Here is a 23,299-nt window from a genome sequence, read left to right on the forward strand (position 1 = left end):
AACAACACATGTTATTCTCCTTGCTAGCCATAATTACATATTCGTTGGTCATAAGGATATGTATCGCCATGTTACAATATAATCAGAATTTGGGGTGTGGATGGACAAGGTTGGGAACAACTGGTATATGAAAATTTAATATAAAATTGCAGAGGAATTGATTACTTTGGTTCTAGTAATACTGTTACTTGAGGATTTGAAAAATAAAACTTGTCTTTTAAATATGATGGGTAACTAAAGTAAGCAGACACAGTGGCCTGAGGAGATTAATTTAATCCTGCAGTGTTAGTGTATTTTTACAAGGCTAGCAACTAAGTAGTCCAGTATTTTCCTTTCCCACAGAAAGTTTATTTGTTCATACGCGAACAAACCTTAGCTATGAAAAATACAAATTGTGTTTGAAAATTTATCATTTTTTACAGCTTGACCAGTGATAACCAGTTTAATGATGACAGGAAGCATATGAACATCAGTTGTAAAACACTGTGGAGGTGGTATATTTTTACTGTAATTTTTCACTGGGTCTTGCATAAAGCAGTGTTAAGTCTATCAGTCATTATTTACCCATGATTTTCACTACACTGTTGGGTAGGATTAGGTGATCCCTTGCAAAGATGGCATTGGTACTGTCAGTCATGAAACTATACACACACTTTGGTACTGAGAAGCATGGAAGAACAGATTTAAGTTGGTGCCATGAGGTAATGTTGCCAGTCACATGATATAACCAGCCATTATTTAACACCCAGATAACCTACACTCTCAAAAGCAAATCATCCATTTTTTTTTTTTTATCTTAGTAGGAAATTGTGTTGCTGCCCTTTTGAGGGAGTATTTGTGAAGTCAAGGAATACTTGCTGGAGAATTTGGCCCTTCATGGTCCTTCTGTCATTGTCAACACTGCATCTTGCCATCTAGAGTCTGTAAAGTATGAATATAGTCACTGCAGCCTCATGCCCAAGATGCACTGATCCAGTGCAAAAGCTATATACACCCACCTGGTGTCTGATCACATCTGAAGAGCTGTGATGTCACTAATTACTAATATCATGGTATGATGGAAGCCATTCACCATTACAGATAACATAATTTATCAAGTCTGCTGTGGATGAACTGAAACCAAAAGCTGTTGCCTGTTGGTAAGATAGGAAGTAAGGCTGTGAATTACTTCAAAGGCCTCACTATGATTGACAAAGAAGTTAAGAAAATACTCCAGTAGCAGATGTCTGCAAAGGAAGATTTGTTGATGTGATTAGTGATGAAAAAGACAGATCATAGTACTAAGTCAAAATTAAATAAAAACAAAAAATGGAAACTGAAGAAAAAGAAATAGAGTAATAAACAAACAAAAGGAATTTAGCAAGGCATTTTATATTGTACAGAATAAAATGAACATTGATACATGATCCCTGAATGGAACTCAATGTCACAATCACCCATAACTTGTGCACAAAAAAAAAATTTTTAGGTACAAGTGTCGGGTTCTTGCTCGTACATCACAGTGAAGCTAAAGGTATGACAAGATGCAAATTTTTAACAATGTAAGTCCCAAAACAATTAAAGGAGAAATATGATCTGAACATGTTTGCAGTTGAACCTGTCTTAGAAATGGGAAGACTGGCTTAATCCACAATTTTATTTTGGAAGGAGTCAGTGGTCCAAAGTGTGCCCATTGTGATAATCCTCAGTCTGGTGATATGACCATTTGAAGAAGAAATACCATTTAGATGGTAAGAATATTTCAGATATTTTAAATGACAATGTACCTTACAAAATATTTATGAGATGCCAAGACTCAAAAAAAATTATGAATTTATTTACAGTGCTTATGTATTAACTTGTGCTAACTCTCTAATAGAGAAAACCACTAAAGCTCTTTGATTCTTTAAGAACATTGTAAATGAAAAAGACAACCAAAATAGATTCCAGTGCATGGCCTTATGGTTTAAACTTCATAAACAATCAATTAATCTGCTCCAGATGTCCTGGAGACAACTCCATCCACTACCTCTGCTCTTGACATCCTGGAAGTAATTTCATCCCCTTGTGCTCGTGACATCCAAAAAAATATTCCAACTTTTTTATTTGTGAATTCCAAGTTCTGACACTGTGAGAGTAATCATAGTTAAGTGCTGTCAGTCACAATACCTGGATCATCTGTCTTGTGTCATCAATTAAGCATTGTAAATTTGTTGTTATCATTATCATCATCATTTGTTTGTCACAAGTAGGAAACGGATGGTGATGTACTTGTTATAATACTTTTAAGAGTAATTGTCATCACTTTCATCTTACTTAAAAGTGTATATTCTGGTTATTTCTTCTTTGTTAAACATTATTTAATTATACTAACCCTTGTGCTTATAACTAATAAACAATTACCCCCATGGGGAATGGCAGTGACTCGAGTGGTATAAGTGTAAAAATATTTATACCTTCTCTTATTCAAAGATGCTTAGCTCAAATCCTTTTCAAGGTAAATAAGTAATGTAATTATAGAATGACAATCTGAAACTGTAAAAAAAGTGAAGATGTTACATATGTATAAAAAAACATCAGAAACACTTGCTGAAAATGATTCACATCTTGTCTGCTGGTTTGTACAATTTTTTTTTTTAAGTTGGCATATGTCATCAATAAGTGAAGGACTTGAATTTGGATGATGTTTATATCTGTCATTGGTGAGCAAAAGGGTTATAAATATACAGTATGCCATTGTACTGTAATGTAAGACAAAATGTTAAAGGGTTTGCATTTTTATCTGATGGCAAGTTATTATTTCTAATTTATTGTATGCACTGAAGGGTAAAACATTTCCACTTAAGTAGTGAGACACAGGTTACATTAACTTAAGATAAATTTCTTGTATTCTGAGAAGTAGATGAGATGGTAAATATTTACCTATTTGGAATTTAATAGGATAGCTACCATGGTAAAATCATGATTGCTGAACATGACTGTAAGATCTGATATTAGTGTACAAGCCATACAGTATTGTACAGATATTTTTTAGTTGTTGTTTTCATATCTACAGTATTCATAGTTTATAAACGATACTAAATCTCATATTTTTGTGAAATTTTAAGGAAGGAATAATTCCTGTACTATAGAGGTTCTGTGATATTTAAATATATTTTTCTAAATTTGGAAATTTTAGATAAACTTTATTCATTACTATACCTTAATTTTATTATCTAAATTACTGTGAATATTTATTTATCTTCAAGTCATACTACTGATACATAATGTGTATAAATGCATGAAAGTAGTTTAGGAAATTTTAGTACCTCACAAGATCTTAATATAATCTATTCTCTTAGTGCCTCATTAAAATTTTTACCAGAGTACTGGACTATAGATTTCACAGGTATATTAGACAGAGTAATTTCTGAAATGTGTACTAGTCCTTGTATATACGTATGCTGATTAGTTATTTGGTAATGTAAAATTTAAGGAACTTTTAAAACTTCTGTGTCATTAATGAAATTACTTTTATCACAAGAAATATATTTGAGGTTCTTTTAATGTAGAAATTTAGATTTTTTGTTTTTTATTTATCTCTTAAGTACATGGGTCTAAACTTGATACTACTGTAGTTATCTATATTGCATGTGCATCATGTAGATTGCAAATAAGCAGTTTTCTTGACATTTTATTGATGCTAATATTTTGTCATAGGGATATGAATGTATAGTCACTTGAATTTTATGTTTATGCATCCCTCAGCATCATGTCTGTAAATACATGTTGTCTGATGTGGGCAAAGCATGTGCATTCTGAATTATGTGTGATCTTTTTTTTTTTTTTTTTTTTTTTTTTTACATATTTAAGGGTCATTGATAATTTTAGCTTTTATATATTTAATCTGTGAAATACCCATACTCTGTGGATAAGTTCAATTAATTTTATCCCATGCACATATTAAATGGATTTGAATGGTAATATTTTTTGAACTTTACTAAATTTTTTGTCTATAGAAATCAAGAAAATGGTTAATAAGTGCCATTTATGTGAATCTCTTCCCTTTTAGATCACTGTTGTTTATTAATTTTCTGTCCTGATAAAACTTTTGCAGCTTTCAATAGAATTTTTCAGGATAATGTATATCATTATGAAATCTTTACTGCTTGATTAGTAGTATTTTCTTAGTATTCCATATTGGAAATAATTGCTTCTGATCCTAAAGTTAAAAATTTCTTTTTCCAATGTACGTATATGCCCATTCAATCATAAGACCGATCATGCATAGAAAATTCTTTTACGCATGTTAACATTTTATTGCTATACTAGGTCAGTTTACTTGATAAAATGACATCAGCGCTTCTTGTGGCCATCTTAAATAGTTTTCATTATCTTTTTTTTTCTTTAAGATCTTACTAGGATATAGGTAGTGCTCTTAATATTTGAAACTAGTACTTCATATGCTGTAGCATTCATTTTAATAGCTCATGAGGATTTTATATCTCTAGGGTCCAATTAGCTTTCAATTCTTGTCATTTTTCCAGTCTTCGTTCTTTCAATTTTTATAATGCTGGAAAACCTTAACACAGTTCCTCATTATAGGGTTCAAAATGAACAGTTTGCTAGTGTTTGTGAATCTTGTTGAGCCTAAAACTAATCTTTACTCGAGATTCTAGGAGGTTTAACATGTAGCCTTTCAATTACAGTACAGGAAATACATAGGTACAATACAATAGTCTGTAGTACAGTGTTCTATTAAGGTAAAATAATCTAATAGGCCTATATAATAGCTCTAATGCTCATTTCCATTTTACAGGGAATTTTGAAGCAGATTTCTTAGCACATAATCTTACCTCACATTAATACTGTACATTTATTCCTGATGAATAGTGTTGTCACTTTTACCAGGTGCCTTGCATGAATCATAGACAGTATGAGTTGTAAAGCAATCTGAAGCACATACGTATATATATATATATAGTATATATATATATATATATATATATATATATATATATATATATATATATATATATATATATATATATATATATATAAATAAATAAAAAGTCAGTGCTGACAGACAAAGATGTGACAAATGGCCTCAGACTTTGGGAGATTGGCACCATTTTAAAATAATTAAATACACTTAAATACACTTATATAACAGTCACTACTTTAGGTTGACAATTTGGCCATAGCATGGCAAATGTAGACTGCTACATGCATTAAGTTTAAATGTAGACTGCTACATGCATTAAGTTCAAATGTAGACTGCTACATGCATTAAGTTCAAGCAAGTCAAGTATATCTACCAGTTTTGGAATCTCCAAACATTAGTTGCATTTCTTTCTCAGAGAGGACTGTAAGATTACAGAGAATTAATTACAAAAGTCATTGTGTTGGTAGATTGGTTTGAAGTTCTATTGGTGGTTGTAACCACTGTTGTTGCCTAAATTTTTTACAAAAATAAAATTATCAGCTGCAAGTAGATTCAGAATAGTTCAAATACTTTAATAGTAGGACTTGCTTAAATGTTAGTTATCCCCTTCCAGCTCAATTGTCTTATGATATAGTGCTGTGGTTAAATTTCTCTTTAAATTTAATCAAACTCCATTGGGAGAAATTTCAGAAATGGAGTAGTTTATCAAGTAACCCTTCTATCCCCTCACACATTGTCAGTGGCCTTAGTGAAGCCCAAGTAATTAAATTATTGTAGTTTATATATAGCAAGACTTCTATATTTGTAGCTATATTGCAAACTATTTACAAGAAAATTTCACATTGTAACATTAGTGCATGTCATTGCTCACATACTGCACTAGAAAATTTTTAGTAGGAAGTTCTGTAGTAGTAGACTTGGGAGTGAAAACACATTGTTCTTATGAATGAAATAAGATTAAATTGTAGATGTGAAAAGTGTAAAAAGTGATTGATTTTAGCTCTATACATTTTTCTATAGCTTGGCAATTTTTCTGCTACTCAGTGTTTTGAACTAATTGTCAGACTGATTGCAATTGATAAAGTTTTGCAAGAATATTCATCACGTGTATCTAAACTTCATTATGTAAATACTTGTAGTACAATGAAGTCTTGCGCTAGTTATGTGGTTGATTAGAGGTGGTCTCAAAGGACAAGTACTCATACCTAAAAGCAATACTGGCAGTTTTAAAAATATGCTCTTGTTGGTAAACTTTTATTTTTCTTAGGAGAAAATTATTGTAATTTTTTTTTTAAAGATTAATTTACTGTTTTGTTTTACTTAGGAATACTTGTTTATTATAATTCCTGTTGAATAAAATTTTATGAAATATCTTTAAGGGGATTACTTAAAGGTTTTTTAGTTCGTTAAACATTTTATTGAAATGTATCAAGGTATTTCCTGCTAACATTTCTATATAGTTAGGCATGTCATTTAGCATCAGACATATAACCTGCAAAATAAGATTTGATTATCCTAATGGGAAAGATTACTGTTTAGTTTTTTACCAGTTACTTAAGGTTATGTTAAAAAAATTAGCATCAGACATATAACCTGCAAAATAAGATTTGATTATCCTAATGGGAAAGATTACTGTTTAGTTTTTTACCAGTTACTTAAGGTTATGTTAAAAAAATTAGTAACCTTATATTGTATTACTGTATTGATGTTCGGTTGATTATTTTCCTTAGTCTTAAAGCTGGTTATGGTCACATGCCCTTGACAGCATAGAGCTACATTAACTGATTGCAGCTCTTCCCATTTAGACTGATTATATTCTCAAGCAGTCCTCCTTCACTGGTTTTAACTGCTTTTAAGATTGCCAAATAAATTGTTCTTACAGGGATAGACTCACCAGCCCGAGAAGAGTCTACTTGAGACTCAGAGGTCTGGAAAAACTAACCCCTATTAATAATAATAATACAGGGATAGACAAATAAATTGTTTCTACAGAGATACCAACACTACACCTATCATATATGGAGTACATTCTATACCACGTGCAGTGGATCAGATGTGATCTGGATAACATGGAAGGTAACCCAGGAAGACCCTCACCAACCATTACTGCCTGATTAACAAGCTTTATTGTGCTTATGTTCTTTCTTTGTCTGTGGTTTGGGTTAGTACCTATTTTTGTAATCCTGAAGTGATATTAAATCCTTCTAGAACATTGCATGCACCTATTTCCATTCATCTTTCCCCCTTTCTTAGTGCTTCTGCTTTTAGGTAAGATGAGGCTTCTATTTCTTCCAACAAACCCATTTATCCCTCCTCAGATGAGGAGGAGGTTAACCAAATAGTTGCTTTTGTTAAGTTAATGAAGGTTTAGCCTTCCCTCAACATTAGTGGTAACTCCTCTCTCTCAGCCTTTTTGGATTCCTTGGTTGGGAGAGGGTAAACAACAAGCTTCGTTTGTCAAACCCCCTCCCCACTTCGAGATTCCCCCTAACATTCGATGTCCCTTCTGTAGCCGACAATGGGGGGTGTGCTAACTTTCCCCCATCCAGCCCCTCTTCCTTACTGGTACATATGTCAGTAGGAAGGAGGAGATCCAACTCCTCATTCCTGACCCCTTCACCCTTCTACTCTTCATTGTCTTCCAAGAGTTACCAGTGTACTAGTTACAAGAGGTCCAAGTCTTAAAAGAAAAGCTCTCACTGCCCTTTGCATGCGATCATTGCATAGGAGGCACAGTAGGGACTATAGGACATTTTAGGTGACTGACATTTGCAATGGAGATGCCTCTTGGCATTACAGGGATAGTGCCTCTTCCTCCCATCCTCAGTCCTGGTCTCCTAAGAAGGGTCAGGTCTCCTCTCAGGATAGTTGCTCTCCCCAGATGGAAATTCACTGTTCTCAAAGGAGGCGCTCTTGGCACTATTGCTCCGTGCTCTGCATAAGTTCCATGTAACGGTCTTTAAAGAAATCGTATCTGTCTCCTGCATCAAGACATTCAACTTCCAACACTTACCCAAAAAATGGCACTCATGGTTCCTGCCAGGAGCCAGCTCACGAGCCCTGTGGGTCCAGTTTCCTCCATGTTCTCCACTCCATCCTTGCTCAGCTTCTGTCCCCGATCCCACAGTATCAGCACTGTAGTGTAGAAGGAAAGTCTTCAAGATATTATAACAGCCCCATTCCTGGAGACCCTTCCCACCCATTTGCAGCAGCATTTCCAGTAGGTCATTGCATTCATCTGAGTTCAGTAATTTCTGAGATTTGATGACAGCATTGACTTTACCCAGAGTTTCACCCTTTGACAGCTTAGTCGGTTCTGCTCCGGAGGTTAAATCATTGATTAGATTATTGTGTTCACTGCTTTATCGTGGTGTTTTGGCAAAAATTAATTTTGCAGTCTGTGGGTCAAGTAGTTCCCTTGCAGCCAGCAAATAGAGCCAGCACCTCCCCCTCGTAACCTGATTTTTTCGTATCCAGAACTACGTTTTACATGTAAACTGCCTAATTCATTCCAAGCCCTACAAAAACACCACAGTAAATTTTATAATAAAGCTAAATTGACCAATAAACAATGAAATACAACAATTTGGACCATTCAATACCTAACCTAACTGTTACTGTACCTGTAAATAAAGTGTATTAGTGTACAGGGTACAAGAAATACTGTACGTACATGTACATACGTATGTAGTAAAATGTGAAACCTTACCTTTAGAGTGAGGTGATGTATTGCTTCTGCCTGATTTTAAAAATGTTCCTGAAATGACTTGGGGAAACATCATCAAACTGCGCAAGCATACGACCTGTGTAAGCCTTTTTGGGCTGTCTCTTTTCTACAAATGATTGCACCTTATGAAAAGCAGCTAGAACATCCTTAATTTCTGCTGTTGTCATAGGGTCCTCCTCCTCCTCCTCACCGCTGCTAGAGAACTCTTCTTGAATGACATTATGTTGCATGGCCTCCAACTCCTTCAAGTCATCCGTCGTAAACTCCTTGGTGTTCCTGGAGAAGGTCATTGATGTCTTTCTCATTGACGACCAGCCCCCATGGACTTGTCGAGTGTAAAGTTCTCATCAAGATCTGGTTGGAAAACAGTTTCAGGATTGTCAACTGTTTCTGAATCTGCACCAGCTTTGTCCACGTTGAATCCCTTGAAGTCTCGGGCGGATACGGCATCAGGCCAGAGTTTCCTCCATGAAGAATTCAAGGTTCGCCGCAAAACCTCCTGCCAAGCTTGATCGATGAGTCGGATGCATTTTACGATATCGAAATGTTCCTTCCAAAATTCACACAGGGTGAGGTTTGTGGTATTGGTAATGTCGAAACATCTCTTGAAAAGATGTTTTGTGTACAGCTTCTTGAAGTTCGATATCACTTGCTGGTCCATGGGCTGGAGGAGAGGGGTGGTGTTAGGCGGAAGATAAAGAACCTTGATGAAAGAATACTCCGCTAGGATATCTTCCTTGAGGCCAGGAGGGTGAGCAGGGGCGTTGTCCAACACCAGCAGACATTTCAGAGGGAGGCGCTTCTCTTCCAAGAATTTCTTCAGTCGGACCAAAACACAGATTTACCCACTCGGTGAACAAAAGTCTTGTTACCCAGACTTTTGCATTAGCCCTCCACATCACCAGAAGCTTCTCCTTTAGCACTTCGTGGGCCTTGAAGGCTTGAGGAGTCTCGGAATGATACACAAGTAGGGGCTTCACCTTACAATCCCCACTGGCGTTAGAGCTAAGTGCAAGCGTAAGCCTGTCTTTCATAGGCTTATGCCCGGGTAGCTTCTTCTCTTCCTCCATGATGTATGTCCAACGAGGCATTTTTTTTCCAAAAAAGGCCAGTCTCGTCACAGTTGATGACTTGCTGAGAACTTGTAGCCTTCCTTGATTGTCATCTCATTGAACATCTTAACAAAGGCTTGGGCTGCTTTCATGTCCGAGGTGGCAGCCTCCCCCATGCCGCACCACCGAATTGATGCCAGTCCGTTTACGAAATTTATCAAAACAACCCTGAGACACCTTGAAGTCTGGGGTTGCCTTCGATGTCCCTTCTGCGTCGTCTTTGCCCTGAGCACTCAGATCACTGAAAATGGCACTGGCCTTCTGGCAGATTGCCGTCTTGGTTATCATATTGCCAACAATTTTCTTGTCCTTAATCCATACGAGAAGCAGCCTCTCCATCTCATCATGCACGTGGCTCCTCTTATTGGAAAAAAAATAGTCACGCCCTTGGAAGGTGTAGCTGCTTTGATGGCTTTCTTCTGCTTAAGGATGGTGCCTATCGTCGACAGATTTCCGCTGTATTGCTTAGCGATCACGCTCAACTGCATGCTAGCCTCATGCTTCTTGATTACTATCTCCATCTTCATCTCCATAGAAAGCATCCTCTTCTTTCTGTGAACTTAGCAACATTCTTGGGACCCATGGCTAATAACATGAGTAATTAAGTTCACTCACAACACGATAAAGTAACTTACAGTACAACGAAAGCGAAATCACTTACATGAATTTTCGTTAACGAATGAAATCTACGTGATCGAACAAATGCCGTGTGTATGATAACGCTGCTGAAACAAAATTGTCGAGGAACTCCCTTACTTAGATGCATGATGGGATAGATTCTGACCAATAGGAGAGCAGGATCTTACGGCAGTAACTAGCATCAGGAACCAACGGAGAGCGGGAGTCTACTGAGTTGGCAGCGCGCGAGTTTTAAAATTGTTCTCGGCGGCCCGGGCGAATCTTGGACTTTACAGTACACCCTTTCACGACCTGAATTAGTTTTGTACACAGAAGCAAAAATGTCTCTGTCTTTGGCTTCGTAACCTGGGTTTTTCGTACTTAGGGACTTTCGTATGTAGGGGTATGACTACTGATTCTCAGAGGGAGTGGATGACACCCTCCTTCTTCTGGCCTGCTGCTTGACAAGCAGTGTGCATCTGGAAAGGATACAACAAGGGTTCACTTTTAACCATACAGAGGCAAATAACTTAGTCAGTAATTATGTCCACAGACCAGGCCACATTGTACTTGGACTTTTGCTAATGATGACATAGATTTAGCCAGCCTTATGCTGGCACGGCTCTAGTCTGTAAGGACCTTTGCTATTGCATAGTCACTGCCCTAATGATTTAAGAGATTTTCTTGTGGATTTATAGTCCTCCGTTAGACGGTTAGTGTTGTTGGATGGCAAGGCCATTACCAGTCTTGTGCACCAGGTTACCAATATCCTTGGAAGAAGGGATTCCTTTCCTCTCCTAGGCATCTAAGCAGGTGTCCCAGAGGAGTTGGCTCTCACTGCTAAAAATGTCCTTTTTTGTTTCACAGTCCTGCTTACTTTCAGGTAGAATGGAGGTGCCCAATGAACTGAAAAGGGAGGACTGCTGCGATAATCTGTGTCACCAAACCCACTAATTCTGAAATACAGAGAAAACTTGCACCTCAAAAAACCAAGACACTCCCCACACTTTCAATAAGAGCACTGACTCCTCCCAGCCCTATTGGTCTCCCTTCAAAACCAGCCAAAAAGAGGAGGCAGCCACTGAGAAAGACATCCTCCTCCCATGTTGTCAAGGGTAGAGGGTTGCCTGTTGAGCTGTTGGGTAGTGTGGCATCAACCTGGAGTGGAGCCATGTATAGATGCAGTTCTCCTCTTACCAGCTGATCCCATCCCATTTTCATCATATGTAGTGAATTTGGAAAAGTCTCTGGCTATGTGAGAAGATGTTCAGATGATCTTGTAGATGGGAGCAATCAGTGAAGTCTGTTTCTTTTCCCCAGGCTTTCACAGTTGCCTTTTCATGGTGGAGAAGCCAACAGGGACATTGAGATTGGTTAGAGACCTCTGAACACTGACTGGATATGTCTCTAAACACTGAATGGCTATATCGGTTAATACTTGTCTCTTCCAAGAGTCAGCTCTTTCAGGACAAGGAACTATTTATGTCCTACTACCAGGATCTAGGAATAGTGAGAAATTGGAAAGTCCGATTTCATCCCAAAGCAATGGATCATATACCTGGGAATGACTCTCAGCACCTTAGCAGTAAAAGCTTTTGGTCATCAGAGCATCAGACTGGGTATTGACCCTTGAAGCAGTTTCTTTGTTGACATTGGCTTCAACAAAGAGGGTGGGGGAACTGCATGCCCTCTCATACAACATTACCTACACCCATGGATGGACATCGATTGGCTTCACCTTCCACTCAGAGTTTATAGCAAAGACCCAGAACCATGCCACATACGACCCAAGGTTCGAATGGTTTTTACATTCTCTCATTGAAGGACTTCTAGGGAGTGGAAAGGATGAGGGCCTTGAGAGCCTACCTAACATACAGCCCTCCACAGACTGGCCTGATGGAGACTTAAGTATGGGTCGGAAAAAGGTAAGAAATTTCAAGGAACACCATTTCCTTCCGGCTGAGAGATCTGGGTCCAACCAGAGTCAGAGCTCATGACATCAGAAGATAAGGACTGTATGTGGCATGTAAGAAAAACCACTCGGTTGGTCAGGTCCTCCAGGCTGGGGTCTGGAAGAGGCTGACAGCAATCACCTCTTTCTAGCTCAAGAATATAGCACACAAGCTCTTAGATATACTTTCATCTTGGGCCCAGTAGTGACAGTACAGCAGGTCATATGATGGCGTAGAGCTCTATGGGAGCTCCATCTGGAGGGGGAAGGCATCACCGGAAACATCTTGAGGCCTGTGGTGAGTATGTACACACAGCATATACCCGCATGCCCTTGATGTACCTGTTAGAAACACCCACATTGTTTCCTGACATAGATCGTCCTCCTGCCTTCAGGTAAGGTTTCATACATAGTCAAGCCTCAGTTTTTGTAACCCTTTCATTTTGTACGTTTCAGTTTTTGTAGACTTTTTTTCTATGAAATTTTGTCTTGGTTATCGTACATTTTCTCGGTTTTCGTACACTCGGAAACGCTCCATCTGGGGGCCCCGTATCGAGCGCTCAAACAAAGCATCCCCTCTTCTGTCATGACCCATTCTGCTTGTGTGTTTGTTGTTTTTGTGCTTTTTCATTTGAGTGCAACTGCTACATAAGCCATCATGGGGCCAAAGAAAGTTCCAAGTGCTAACCCTTGTGTAAAAAAGGCGAGAAACACAACAGAATTTAAGAAAGAACTCGTATCAAGGTGTTGGAGGAAGTTGCATGCCAACAACAAGCGCTGTTGTTCGTGAATTTAAGGCCAGCAGAGGCTGGTTAGAAAAATTCAGAAAACGAATGGGCATAAATAATGTGCCTACTTCAAAGATTAAGGACATGTTTGCAAAGTGGAATGATGTAAGAAATTTTGTGGAGAATTATCATCCCAACAAAGAAGTATCCATGTCTCCAACATGTTTAATGACAATGTCGTGTTTAATTTTAGGTAAATTTTAAAGAAACGCCAGAAACAAATGTCTGGTCAGTTTTGTTGCGCGACAGGAGTCCAGAAACCCTCAAGCTGGTCCTAGTGCCAGTAAAAAATGAAGAGGGGAGGGGAAGTAACCTCAGATAGTGCCAGTAAAAAACAAAGAGAAATAACCCCAGATAGGTCCTTGATACCTGAAGCCCTTCTGGATGAAGATTTCACTTTCAAACAATAAACTCTCCTCCTCCCTCTCCCTTCCTCTTCCATACACTAACAAGTGTTTTTCATAAAGGTAAGAGTAATGTTAATGTTCATTTATTCATTTCATTAGTCATTTGCATTTATTTCTCATTGTTTTATGTACGTAAAACTGTTTATTCCCTATAAAATGTATTTTTTTTATATTTTTGGGGGTCTGGAACACATCAATTGTATTTACATTATTCCTTATGGGAATTATTGTTTCGGTTTTTGTGGGAGGTTCTGGAATGGATTGTGTATGAAAACCAAGGTTCCACTGTATATGAAAGAATAGGTTCGTACACGTGTCAGAACAAATACAGGCAGCCCTCGCTTAACAGTGGCATCAGTTAATGGCTATCCGGTTTTAAGGCACTTGTCTAGCGACGCTGTTAACTGGATTTTTGGTGCCACTCTCTGGTTAGCAGTGCCAATCTCTAGTTAACAGCAGTGCCAATCTCTGGTTAACAGCGCTGATATTTTGTTAGCAGCGCCTTTAAGCAGGTTTTTAGTGCTGTTATTGCCAATTTTCGGTTAGCAGCATCGGCCGGAAACGGAACCCCTGCTGTTAACCAAGGGCTGCCTGTACCAAATTAAAAAGAAGTTTCTATTATTCCTAACATACAAACCTATGCTTTCATATAGTTAAATTTACTCTCCTTGTACTGCCCCACAGTTTCGATCTCTCAATCCTTCCAGGAGTAGGAGCATAGCTGCATACAAGCTGGCTTGCATAATTGACAAGGGCAAGTTGATCCAGGTATAGCATTGACAATTTGTTTTCAAGAGATGACTCAGTAACAGCCAAACCAAGGTAAGCACTATTACTCCATATATATATATAAAGGTTCTACAAACAATGTTCCTACAAAGTTTTAACTTACTCAAATAATTCTCCATGTCTCATTGCTTTCTTTGGCACTAACAGGAGAAGCAGGTCCTCTCCATGGCTATAGGGCTTACCTCCCATCTCAGGAGTGAGTCTCCATATATGAAAGGTGTGTGAAACCCTGTGAGAACAAATGATGTTTTGAAAAACAATGTTGCATTTTTTCCCAGGTTTACAACTACAACCTTTCATGTAGGCTTTGCCTGCTTCAGCCACCCCACCACATTCCTTGATGTTGCACATTTTCCTTCCTTGTTATCCAGTCTAGTGCAGGTGCAGCGGGATACTCCATATATGAAAGGCTAACGTTAATACACCAAGGAAAAATGCAAATGATGTAAAAAATTTAGCATTTTGGCATACAGCCACTCTGATAATGTAGTTATAATGGAGTTTTATTTAAAATTATGTTCTTACTATTCCAGTTTTATATGTGGTAGTTCACTTAAAAAACTTTTTAATTAAGAATTTAGAAGTCTCATGACAATTATTTATTAGTGCAGTGTAATTTTCAAATTAGTATAATAAAATGTTGAATAATAATTGTACCTGAAGTAGGAACTGAGGTAGAATTAAATCTTTTCATTTGTGATAATAGTTTTGAAAGGAATTTCTCTTCTGTAATGATATCAATAATTAATAAAACATTTAAAGATGAGTATACTGAAGTTTATTTACCTGTCTCTTAATTAAAAAGGACTATCATACATAATCCCTAAAGTAGCTTGCAGTGATCAGCCATGATAGGGAAGGTATAACTCACAAAACTAATTTATGATAACGGAGTTGTAACATTATAGTGTTCTAAAGTCTTATTCCATATGTACAGAGTTGCTCCTTGCCCTATTTGTCCATCAAGGTCATGAATAAACAGTATTGTTCCATTGTAGTATTCTGGCTGGAGGATTTCTGGTATTACTTCACTCTGACGCCTGAAACGTGAATAAATTTTTGCAAACAGGCTCTTGAAGATCATTTTGGCATGCAAACAAACAAAAGATGTGCAGTATGCAGATTATGTATTGAGAATCCAATGCAAAACTAGCTTGATCTGTATAATGTATTGACAAGTCAACTCTGAGCTGATGTCATATACGATTAAGACATGCTTCTGAGTATCAGCCAGGAGGCTATTCATGGTTGAAGCATTTCCCGCTCACTTGAATGATAGCTCAGCCAGTGCCAGCTTAGCCCTTTGCACACTTTCAAACATCAACATATATCAATTAATCTTCCTACTTCTTGTTTGGCTCTTAAATATCTTTAAAACTAATTTTTGAGGTGCTTCCATCAACAAATGTCATGAGTTTTTGACTGGATACTATCAATTACACCTAAATTAAGTTTAAAATTGATCCTTTTTACTGTTATCAGTAATCAAATTCTCAAGGTCCCAATTCTAATGTAAAATGCATATATGTAATTCTTGTGAATAAAAATATACCATTCAAACCACTTTTCTTTTGAATAAAAAAGATATCAGTCTAGAACCAAATTTGTAATAAAGTCTAGAATAAAGTTTGTAACAGTCATCATAAACATTTTTCTGGAACTTTATCACTGTAATTTAGGAATCATTACCATCACAGAAGTCAGAAACTAATGTATACCTCAAGTCATGAATTTAATGGGATTCTGGGAAATGAAAAAAACAAAAACTAATACATCTATTCTGATGTCACACAGCATTAGTTCATCTCCCACAAACATATTGGCTCAAAGGATGTTGTCACTAAAACCAGTTCTAAATAAATAAAACTATATTGCATATTTCTCTTACATTTGTTGTGTGCAATAACATTTAGAAAGCAGAAATTTGTCATACTTTATCATGATGCAAAAGAATTTATGAATCTTTTTATTATGAAAAGTAATAAATTTATGCTTTCAACTAACTTCCATACCTCTTATGATTTTATAATTTTTTGTTAATTTTTAAACGCAACAAACTTGCAAATATGGAACTTTAGGACCACATCAGCATTATATGTATCATGAAAAATAAATGTACAGCAAGCAGTAGAAAAAATATTTAATTCAGAACTGACAGTTTTTACCACAGATGTGTCTCTGAACTCACTATGAATCTCGAAGGTTTGATAAATTAACAAGGCGACACTCGAGCTAATGTGTTCAAAATTCATAAACTAGTGCTGCTTTGACAAGTCCTGCGGATAACCGAGAATGGTAATCTAACATTGGTTTTCTTTTGTTAATATCCCAGAAAAGGAACTAGTCGTTATTTACCATTTCACTATCATAACATTAAATTGTTGCAAATGGACAACATATTTTTCAAATGAAAGTTCATGACCCACATATACTATAGAAATCTTCAAATAGTAATCTAATTATTTTAAATTTCCCAGCATGATGTTCACTGATATTACAATTATTTATGGATAAATTGTATACAGAGAAGGCTCAGTAATACTAAAAAGTCTTTATGATGTAGAACTTGCTATATATCAGTTAACACAAATTTATATCAGATAAGACCATTTTTTGAAGAATGATGAAACTTGAATAAAGTGGTAAATTATAAACTACAAGTGGCGGGGCTAAAAAAAATTCCAAGAAAATTAAATATAAACTACAGGTGGAGGGATTAAAAACTTCAAAGGAAAAATTAGTTTTAGAAAACCACAGCAGTTACTTTCCATTAGAATTCGCAGTGCACATTTTTAAATCAGTTACAGTAGTCTGAAAAATAATAAAAACCTACCTTACATCAAACCACCTTGGGTTAAGATGGCGAGTTAACAGTCCAGTAACATACACGTCTTCTAGCCAAAAAGGTGGTTCAGTTCTCTTCTGATCCTGTTCCAGCATTTTGTCAGCAAAGTCTCTGTGTAAAATGTAAGAATACCCTTGACAGTATGGCGGATAAACATCATTAGGATATTCGTCACGACTAACCACATAATGTTCATAGCAACCCCATTTTGTCACTTCCCTGCATACTGTCCTCGATAAAGATCTGGCACATACAGCATCCTTTGTGTTGTTCAGTGGCCTTAAGACTTCAATCAAAGCCCAAAAATTAATGTAAGCATCTACATCACTCTTCAGGACCCATGTAGCACTTGGACAGAAAGCTCTGAACCAATGCACTGCTGCCAAAGATTTAATAGTTAGATTCTTTCTGGTCTCTACAAAATCAAACTGAATGATGTCTCTATATTTAATGCTTTCCTCAGTTAAATGTTTTTGTGTTATCTGGGATGGTATGGCACCCATTATGAACACAGTCTTAATTTTTAGATTCCTGGCCATGTCCTTTCTTCCCCACATTTTTCGGATAAGTTCTCTGTGATACACTTGTGATGGATTGGAAGTGACAGCATTCAACAAGTACACATCCTGGTTTACACAAGTTTCTGGCTCGTTAATTTTAAGGGCATATGGCCATCCATAGATGAAAGCTTGATCACTGACTGGAACTGTTGTTTTATTTATTGTGGCAAGGAAGACACTGCGGGCATGCCGATCATCATGAACAGAAGGCGCCATGGTGATAAGAATAGTAAGAACAAGTCCTATCAGGGCCGTTGACCCAAGAGCTGCCAAAAGCCGGCGAGGAGTAGAGCGGCTGCCAAACATCTTGCCTGCAAGCATAAAGATAACACAGTGAACACTAAGTGCATATACATCTTTATAATAATTCTTACAGACGTAAATATTAGTATATATACATGCCTCAGAAATGAGAGTCCACAGTATTTTGCATATTATGATATAGTAGAGAGTGTAAAGCAACAATAATGTTTATCCTGCTCCTGGTCTTCCGAGTTTCTTTACCATACGTGAAACCAGAAACCAAACTAGTACTGTAATTGCAATATGTAGCTAAATATGAACAGGATAAGAGAAACCAAACGCACAAAGTTACTATGAAGTCTACGTAAGTAGTGTATTAATCTATCACTTGCAGATCTCATCCACAATCCGAATGTTCCCAGATATGTATACTCCTATGGCTTTGAGATATAAGAGCTAAAATCAATTCTCCGGCATTTATGCTTTAAACTCGCTGGTAAGTATTAATTAACCAAGACATTGCTTTGCTTAGAATGGAACTGACATTAAAAGAATGACAGAGTGGGTTTTTATAAAAACTGTTATCTTATAAAATTAATTTGTCATCACAAACTCATTAATCATATAAGAACCAGATCACAGTTTATCTGGGAGGGACACTAGATAAAGGCGATGCACAAGGAGCACTTGGCATAGCAATCTGGCACGAGCAGCAAACACGTCAGGCACAGCAAGACTGGCAAACTCAGGGGCAGCAAGAAGTCCAGGAATATTCTGACCTGAAGTCTAAGCATAAAGATACAATGTTTTAAATGTGGCTAGCATAATAAACTTAGCAGACACTGCATAAGCAGATAGCCAAGTTGAAGTAGAGGCAACTACAAGTAGAAACAGCTGGCAGACTGCACGTGGCACGTTAACAAGAAGTACAAAAGCAGGAGTAACTATTGATATAGCAAGTGTAGCAAGCAGGTCGGACGTAGCAGGCTTTGTGGAAGCATTTATAAAAGGAGACAGGAGGAATAGCAAATGGTGCAAGAAATACAAAAGTTCCACCTTGAATATACAATCCTGCATGCATTGCTGCATGAGCATAAGCACATATATACGTATACATTATATGAGTATGGATGTGTGTACTCATAATTACATAAAAATGAATACAATCTACATTATGTTATTTGATGAACTATCATTCTCATTCAGTGTAAGTAAATCGTCAAATTATTTTATGGTCATTCTAATATATATATATATATATATATATATATATATATATATATATATATATATATATATAATATATATATATATATATGCATATATATAATATTGTAGAATCTACTGATCACTTTTTTACCATATACATATGCAATTGTAATAGCCACAATGCCCTCTTAACTTCTTGAATTCTTTGCTCTTTTTTTTGGGTACGCTTGTCACTTCTCGTGGTCAGGACCTGGGTTCGTTTCCCGGTACCGGACATCACAATTTCTTCAAATTTTCTTTGAACCTGGATCTTAAGGCTTTGAGTGACAAGCGTATCCAAAAATGAGCTAAGAATTCAAGAAGTTAAGAGGACATTGTGGCTATTACAATTGCATATATATATATATATATATATATATATATATATATATATATATATATATATTTTACATATATATATATATATATATATATATATATATATATATATATATTATATATATATATACTATATATGTAATGGCATATATTCCACAGACCTAACAATGTTAACACGCCTTTTGTTGAGAATACATTACAAGCATGTAGCATTTTGCAAAATTTTGCAAGGGCACGGGATGCCTATAAGTACGAAGATATGCAATTTCAACACCATTGATGAATCTGTCTGAAGGAAACGTACCGAAAGGAAACGCTACCTCAGCGAGAGATCAATTTTCAGTATATTTCATTTTTAGTAAGATACCTAGAGTTGAATTGAAAGATAAACTAATATAATGTGAAGAGTATAAACTTAGCAATTCAATAAAAAAAAAAACGTACATAACTTAACTACCATTGTTTACCTTGGCTTTAATCAGAATTACAGATAATTTCAAGTTTTTTCTCCCAATTTTTTTCCTTTCCTATTTTATCATAATCATTCTGATCTCATGACCAACATCAACTTCATCAACGAAAATGTCGGTGTCACAGCAACTAGTCTCCATTTTGACGTGTGGCGCAGGCAAATCCGCGCGGTCTATATGAACAGACAATATAAAAATTTTATGTAAACGTCTATCTCTAATTACCCGGATGCCGCGCGGTCAGCCAGCGCGGTTGAATGTGTATACACCCCTGTGCTGCTCTGTCACTGCCTTTGAATGATGAATCGGCGCGGATGCAACCACCGTGTGTGAACAGGTCTAAAAGATGCAGAAACAAATTAAATTTGTTAAATATTAAGGGAACATTGTAACCCTCCATCTAGCCACAAAAGTCACTACTGAAATTAACTGTTTTCGACAGAGAACCTCAACCTGAGCAATTATAGCGCAACGACTCGCCGATCATGACATTATCACACACGACTGAACATTTTTTTTTTTCCCGCAGACATTGCGATCTTGGGTCCCGCTACTTCGATTACTGCTGAAAATTGCGTTCCTAACCACCTGAAAGTAGGTACTCGACGAAGAGAACAGGTACTTATTCCTGCTTATATGCATTCTTATGTATTAAAATTTTGTTTACAAGTAAAATATATAGACATTTAAATGACTGCAGGTAGTACATAACATTCCCTGTGTTTACAAAACAGGATACATGTAATTTCCTTTTACTTACGACATTTTCCTCCTAATGTAAAACTTTGTAAGAATAACAAAACACATATACCCGTTTTCGGTTCTGGGAGCCTTAACTTTAAAAACAAAAATACTTATTTCGGTGAAGTATTATCTAAACCACCTTGTTTTGGATTGACACACGATGCACAAAACAGTCCTGTAAACGTGAAATATGGAACTGCACCAAATAAAAAAAAAATTTTTTTTCCTTGCACCGCCATCGAAAGTTTTATTTTTGATCACCAAAAGAAGACACTCACGACCGAGAGCTGTACTGTGACTCTTTGTTGTATTCAAGAAGCACTTTCCACAGTAACGATAACCGCTCAAAAAATATTTGCTCGGAACATTATACTAGTTCATCAGTGACATACAGCTGAATAACTAGAATTCTTTCACTTAACATCCCAGTAATTAATTTTCAAGGCAATACAAGGAGAGAGAGAGAGAGAGAGAGAGAGAGAGAGAGAGAGAGAGAGAGAGAGAGAGAGAGGAGAGTAGACGAGAGAGAGAGAGAGAGAGAGAAGAGAGAGAATTTAGTGTGTTCATTTAACAAACAGCATATACAAATGTAAAATAAAATAGTTAAGTGGGATGAGAGAGAGAGAGAGAGAGAGAGAGAGAGAGAGAGAGAGAGAGAGAGAGAGAGAGAGAGAGAGAGAGAAATTACCTTCAACTTCCCGCCCGAGGTGTTATTGATGCGCACAGGAAGATTCTCCCAGAAGAACTGCACGTCTTTTGCCGTTGAGTGGGGAGATCGACCGTGGGTGTTGCTCAGAATCTGCGACGCTCGAAACGAATCTCCAGGAAAACTGAAGTGTTCCGTGGAAACATGACGGTGTCAGGCACCTGAACTTGAAAAGAATGATGATTATATAGTCAGGAAAACCTCACGGATTCGTTTATCTATCAACAAGGGTTGAAATACACACAGGGCGCACTAAACTTAAAAATAATAAAATGGAGGGAGGAAATAAATATAGCGTGGTGTTGAATTCTGGAGTTGCGCGAGGGAACAAAATCAAAAGCGTGGTTATTTACTGCGGAGCGTGACTTGCTCCAGCTAATCGCCCCTCCCGTTAGCAAAAGCGATAGATACTTTTGACTTTTATCGAATCAGACGGGTTATTGGCCCTTAGGTGTCTCATTTCTTCCTTCTATTTTTTTTCACTCAAAATAACGATTTTTTATTACAATATTAAGCCTCGTCAGCTAAATGAGAGCGCCTTGAGACAAAACAAGACAGTGGTCATTAATTTGTACTTCAAACTGCTGAATCGTAAATGAAACCTGTGAAGAAAACTTTCTCAAATGTTAACAGTTCCACACAGGTTCATCAGCAACTAGTCGAACTCTTTGCATACATTAGAACTTCGCTCCTTTCTTGAATTTACTTTCCGATGCCTTTCCTACACTATCTATCCAGCACTCTTTTAGATTTCTCCTCCTTCTTCATCCTAACACTTCCGTATTATCACACTGCTCAGCGATCTAGTATACTTTTCCATAATTTCAACATGACTGAACCATCTCAAAAAATTATTCCATGCTGTCAATGACTTAAAACTTTTACTTTGTCCCTATGTATCTCAATAATCATCCCCTTTCACACCTTCTTACATTACGCATATCTTAACATCTTCAGCCCTTTCACTGTCATTCACCATCCATTCTCAACCTCCTAAAGGAGAATTGGCTCAACAGACATTCCGTAGATCCACACACATATATATATATATATATATATATATATATATATATATATATATATATATAATATATATATATATGTATATATATATATATATATATTATATATATATATATATATATTGTGACAAAATACCAAGTATCTGGTTACTACACTTACCAATCATTAAATGAGTACATCGCAACAGCCAGACACCTGAACCTTCATCACAGTTAATAAACGACTGAATACTCTAAAGGCAACAATGATCCCTTAAACAATTTTCCAGTATTGCAGAAAATCAGATGAAGTTCATTAAAACAGGTGTGAGGTAATCTTATAGGTAATTAAATTAATTAAAGGGCATCACTCCATCAACAACTTTTAAAGTCTAAGTATTTCCTTGACTTCAGAAGTCTAAGTACTTCCCTGGTTCTACTCACTTCAAGCAAGTTGAGGGAAAACAGCTCAATTACCACTCTATGTTTCTACCTAAGCATAATCAAACATATATAATTACTTATGTATACTGGTGAGAAAGAAAACACTTATAAAAAATTTAAAATACAAAAAATTTATTATCAAACTCAAAATTTATAAGTGAAATTCACAATATCAGGGAAAATTACTGTTACTTGAAAACAAAGTCAAGTTTAATTAATTCTTGAATTAATTAAAATGAAATCAAAATTAATTTATCACAAAATTCAAGAAAATTGATTAATTCAATCAAAATTTAAAAGTGTTAGGTAATAATTAAAATTTGGTAATTTATTCTCAAGTGCTAAACAACACTAAAACTTGAAAAGAATTCTAAGAAAATACAAATTAATTCACAAGTGTTAAA

At 36.4% G+C, this 23,299-nt stretch overlaps 1 protein-coding gene across 3 annotated transcripts; it reads right to left on the reverse strand.

Annotated features, from left to right (window-relative positions):
- Positions 1 to 621: 621 nt before the first annotated feature.
- Positions 622 to 22,416, reverse strand: LOC135225691 (beta-1,3-galactosyltransferase 5-like). Of its 3 annotated transcripts, XM_064265041.1 has the most exons (4): positions 21,433 to 22,414; positions 20,226 to 20,339; positions 17,129 to 18,011; positions 15,073 to 15,335 (listed from the first exon to the last, which is right to left on the reverse strand). In XM_064265041.1, the coding sequence occupies exons 3-4, from the start codon at positions 18,004 to 18,006 to the stop codon at positions 15,176 to 15,178; spliced, it is 1,038 nt and encodes a 345-aa protein (XP_064121111.1). In that variant the 5' UTR covers positions 18,007 to 18,011; positions 20,226 to 20,339; positions 21,433 to 22,414; the 3' UTR covers positions 15,073 to 15,175. The 3 variants fall into 3 exon arrangements, with proteins under 3 accessions (XP_064121113.1, XP_064121111.1, XP_064121110.1); XM_064265043.1 differs by lacking the exons at positions 15,073 to 15,335; positions 20,226 to 20,339 and adding an exon at positions 622 to 921 and having other exon boundaries at positions 21,433 to 22,416; XM_064265040.1 differs by lacking the exon at positions 20,226 to 20,339 and having other exon boundaries at positions 21,433 to 22,413.
- Between the last annotated feature and the right edge of the window lie 883 nt (positions 22,417 to 23,299).

Source organism: Macrobrachium nipponense, chromosome 13 (assembly GCF_015104395.2).
Source record: "Macrobrachium nipponense isolate FS-2020 chromosome 13, ASM1510439v2, whole genome shotgun sequence".
NCBI lineage: Eukaryota > Metazoa > Arthropoda > Malacostraca > Decapoda > Palaemonidae > Macrobrachium > Macrobrachium nipponense.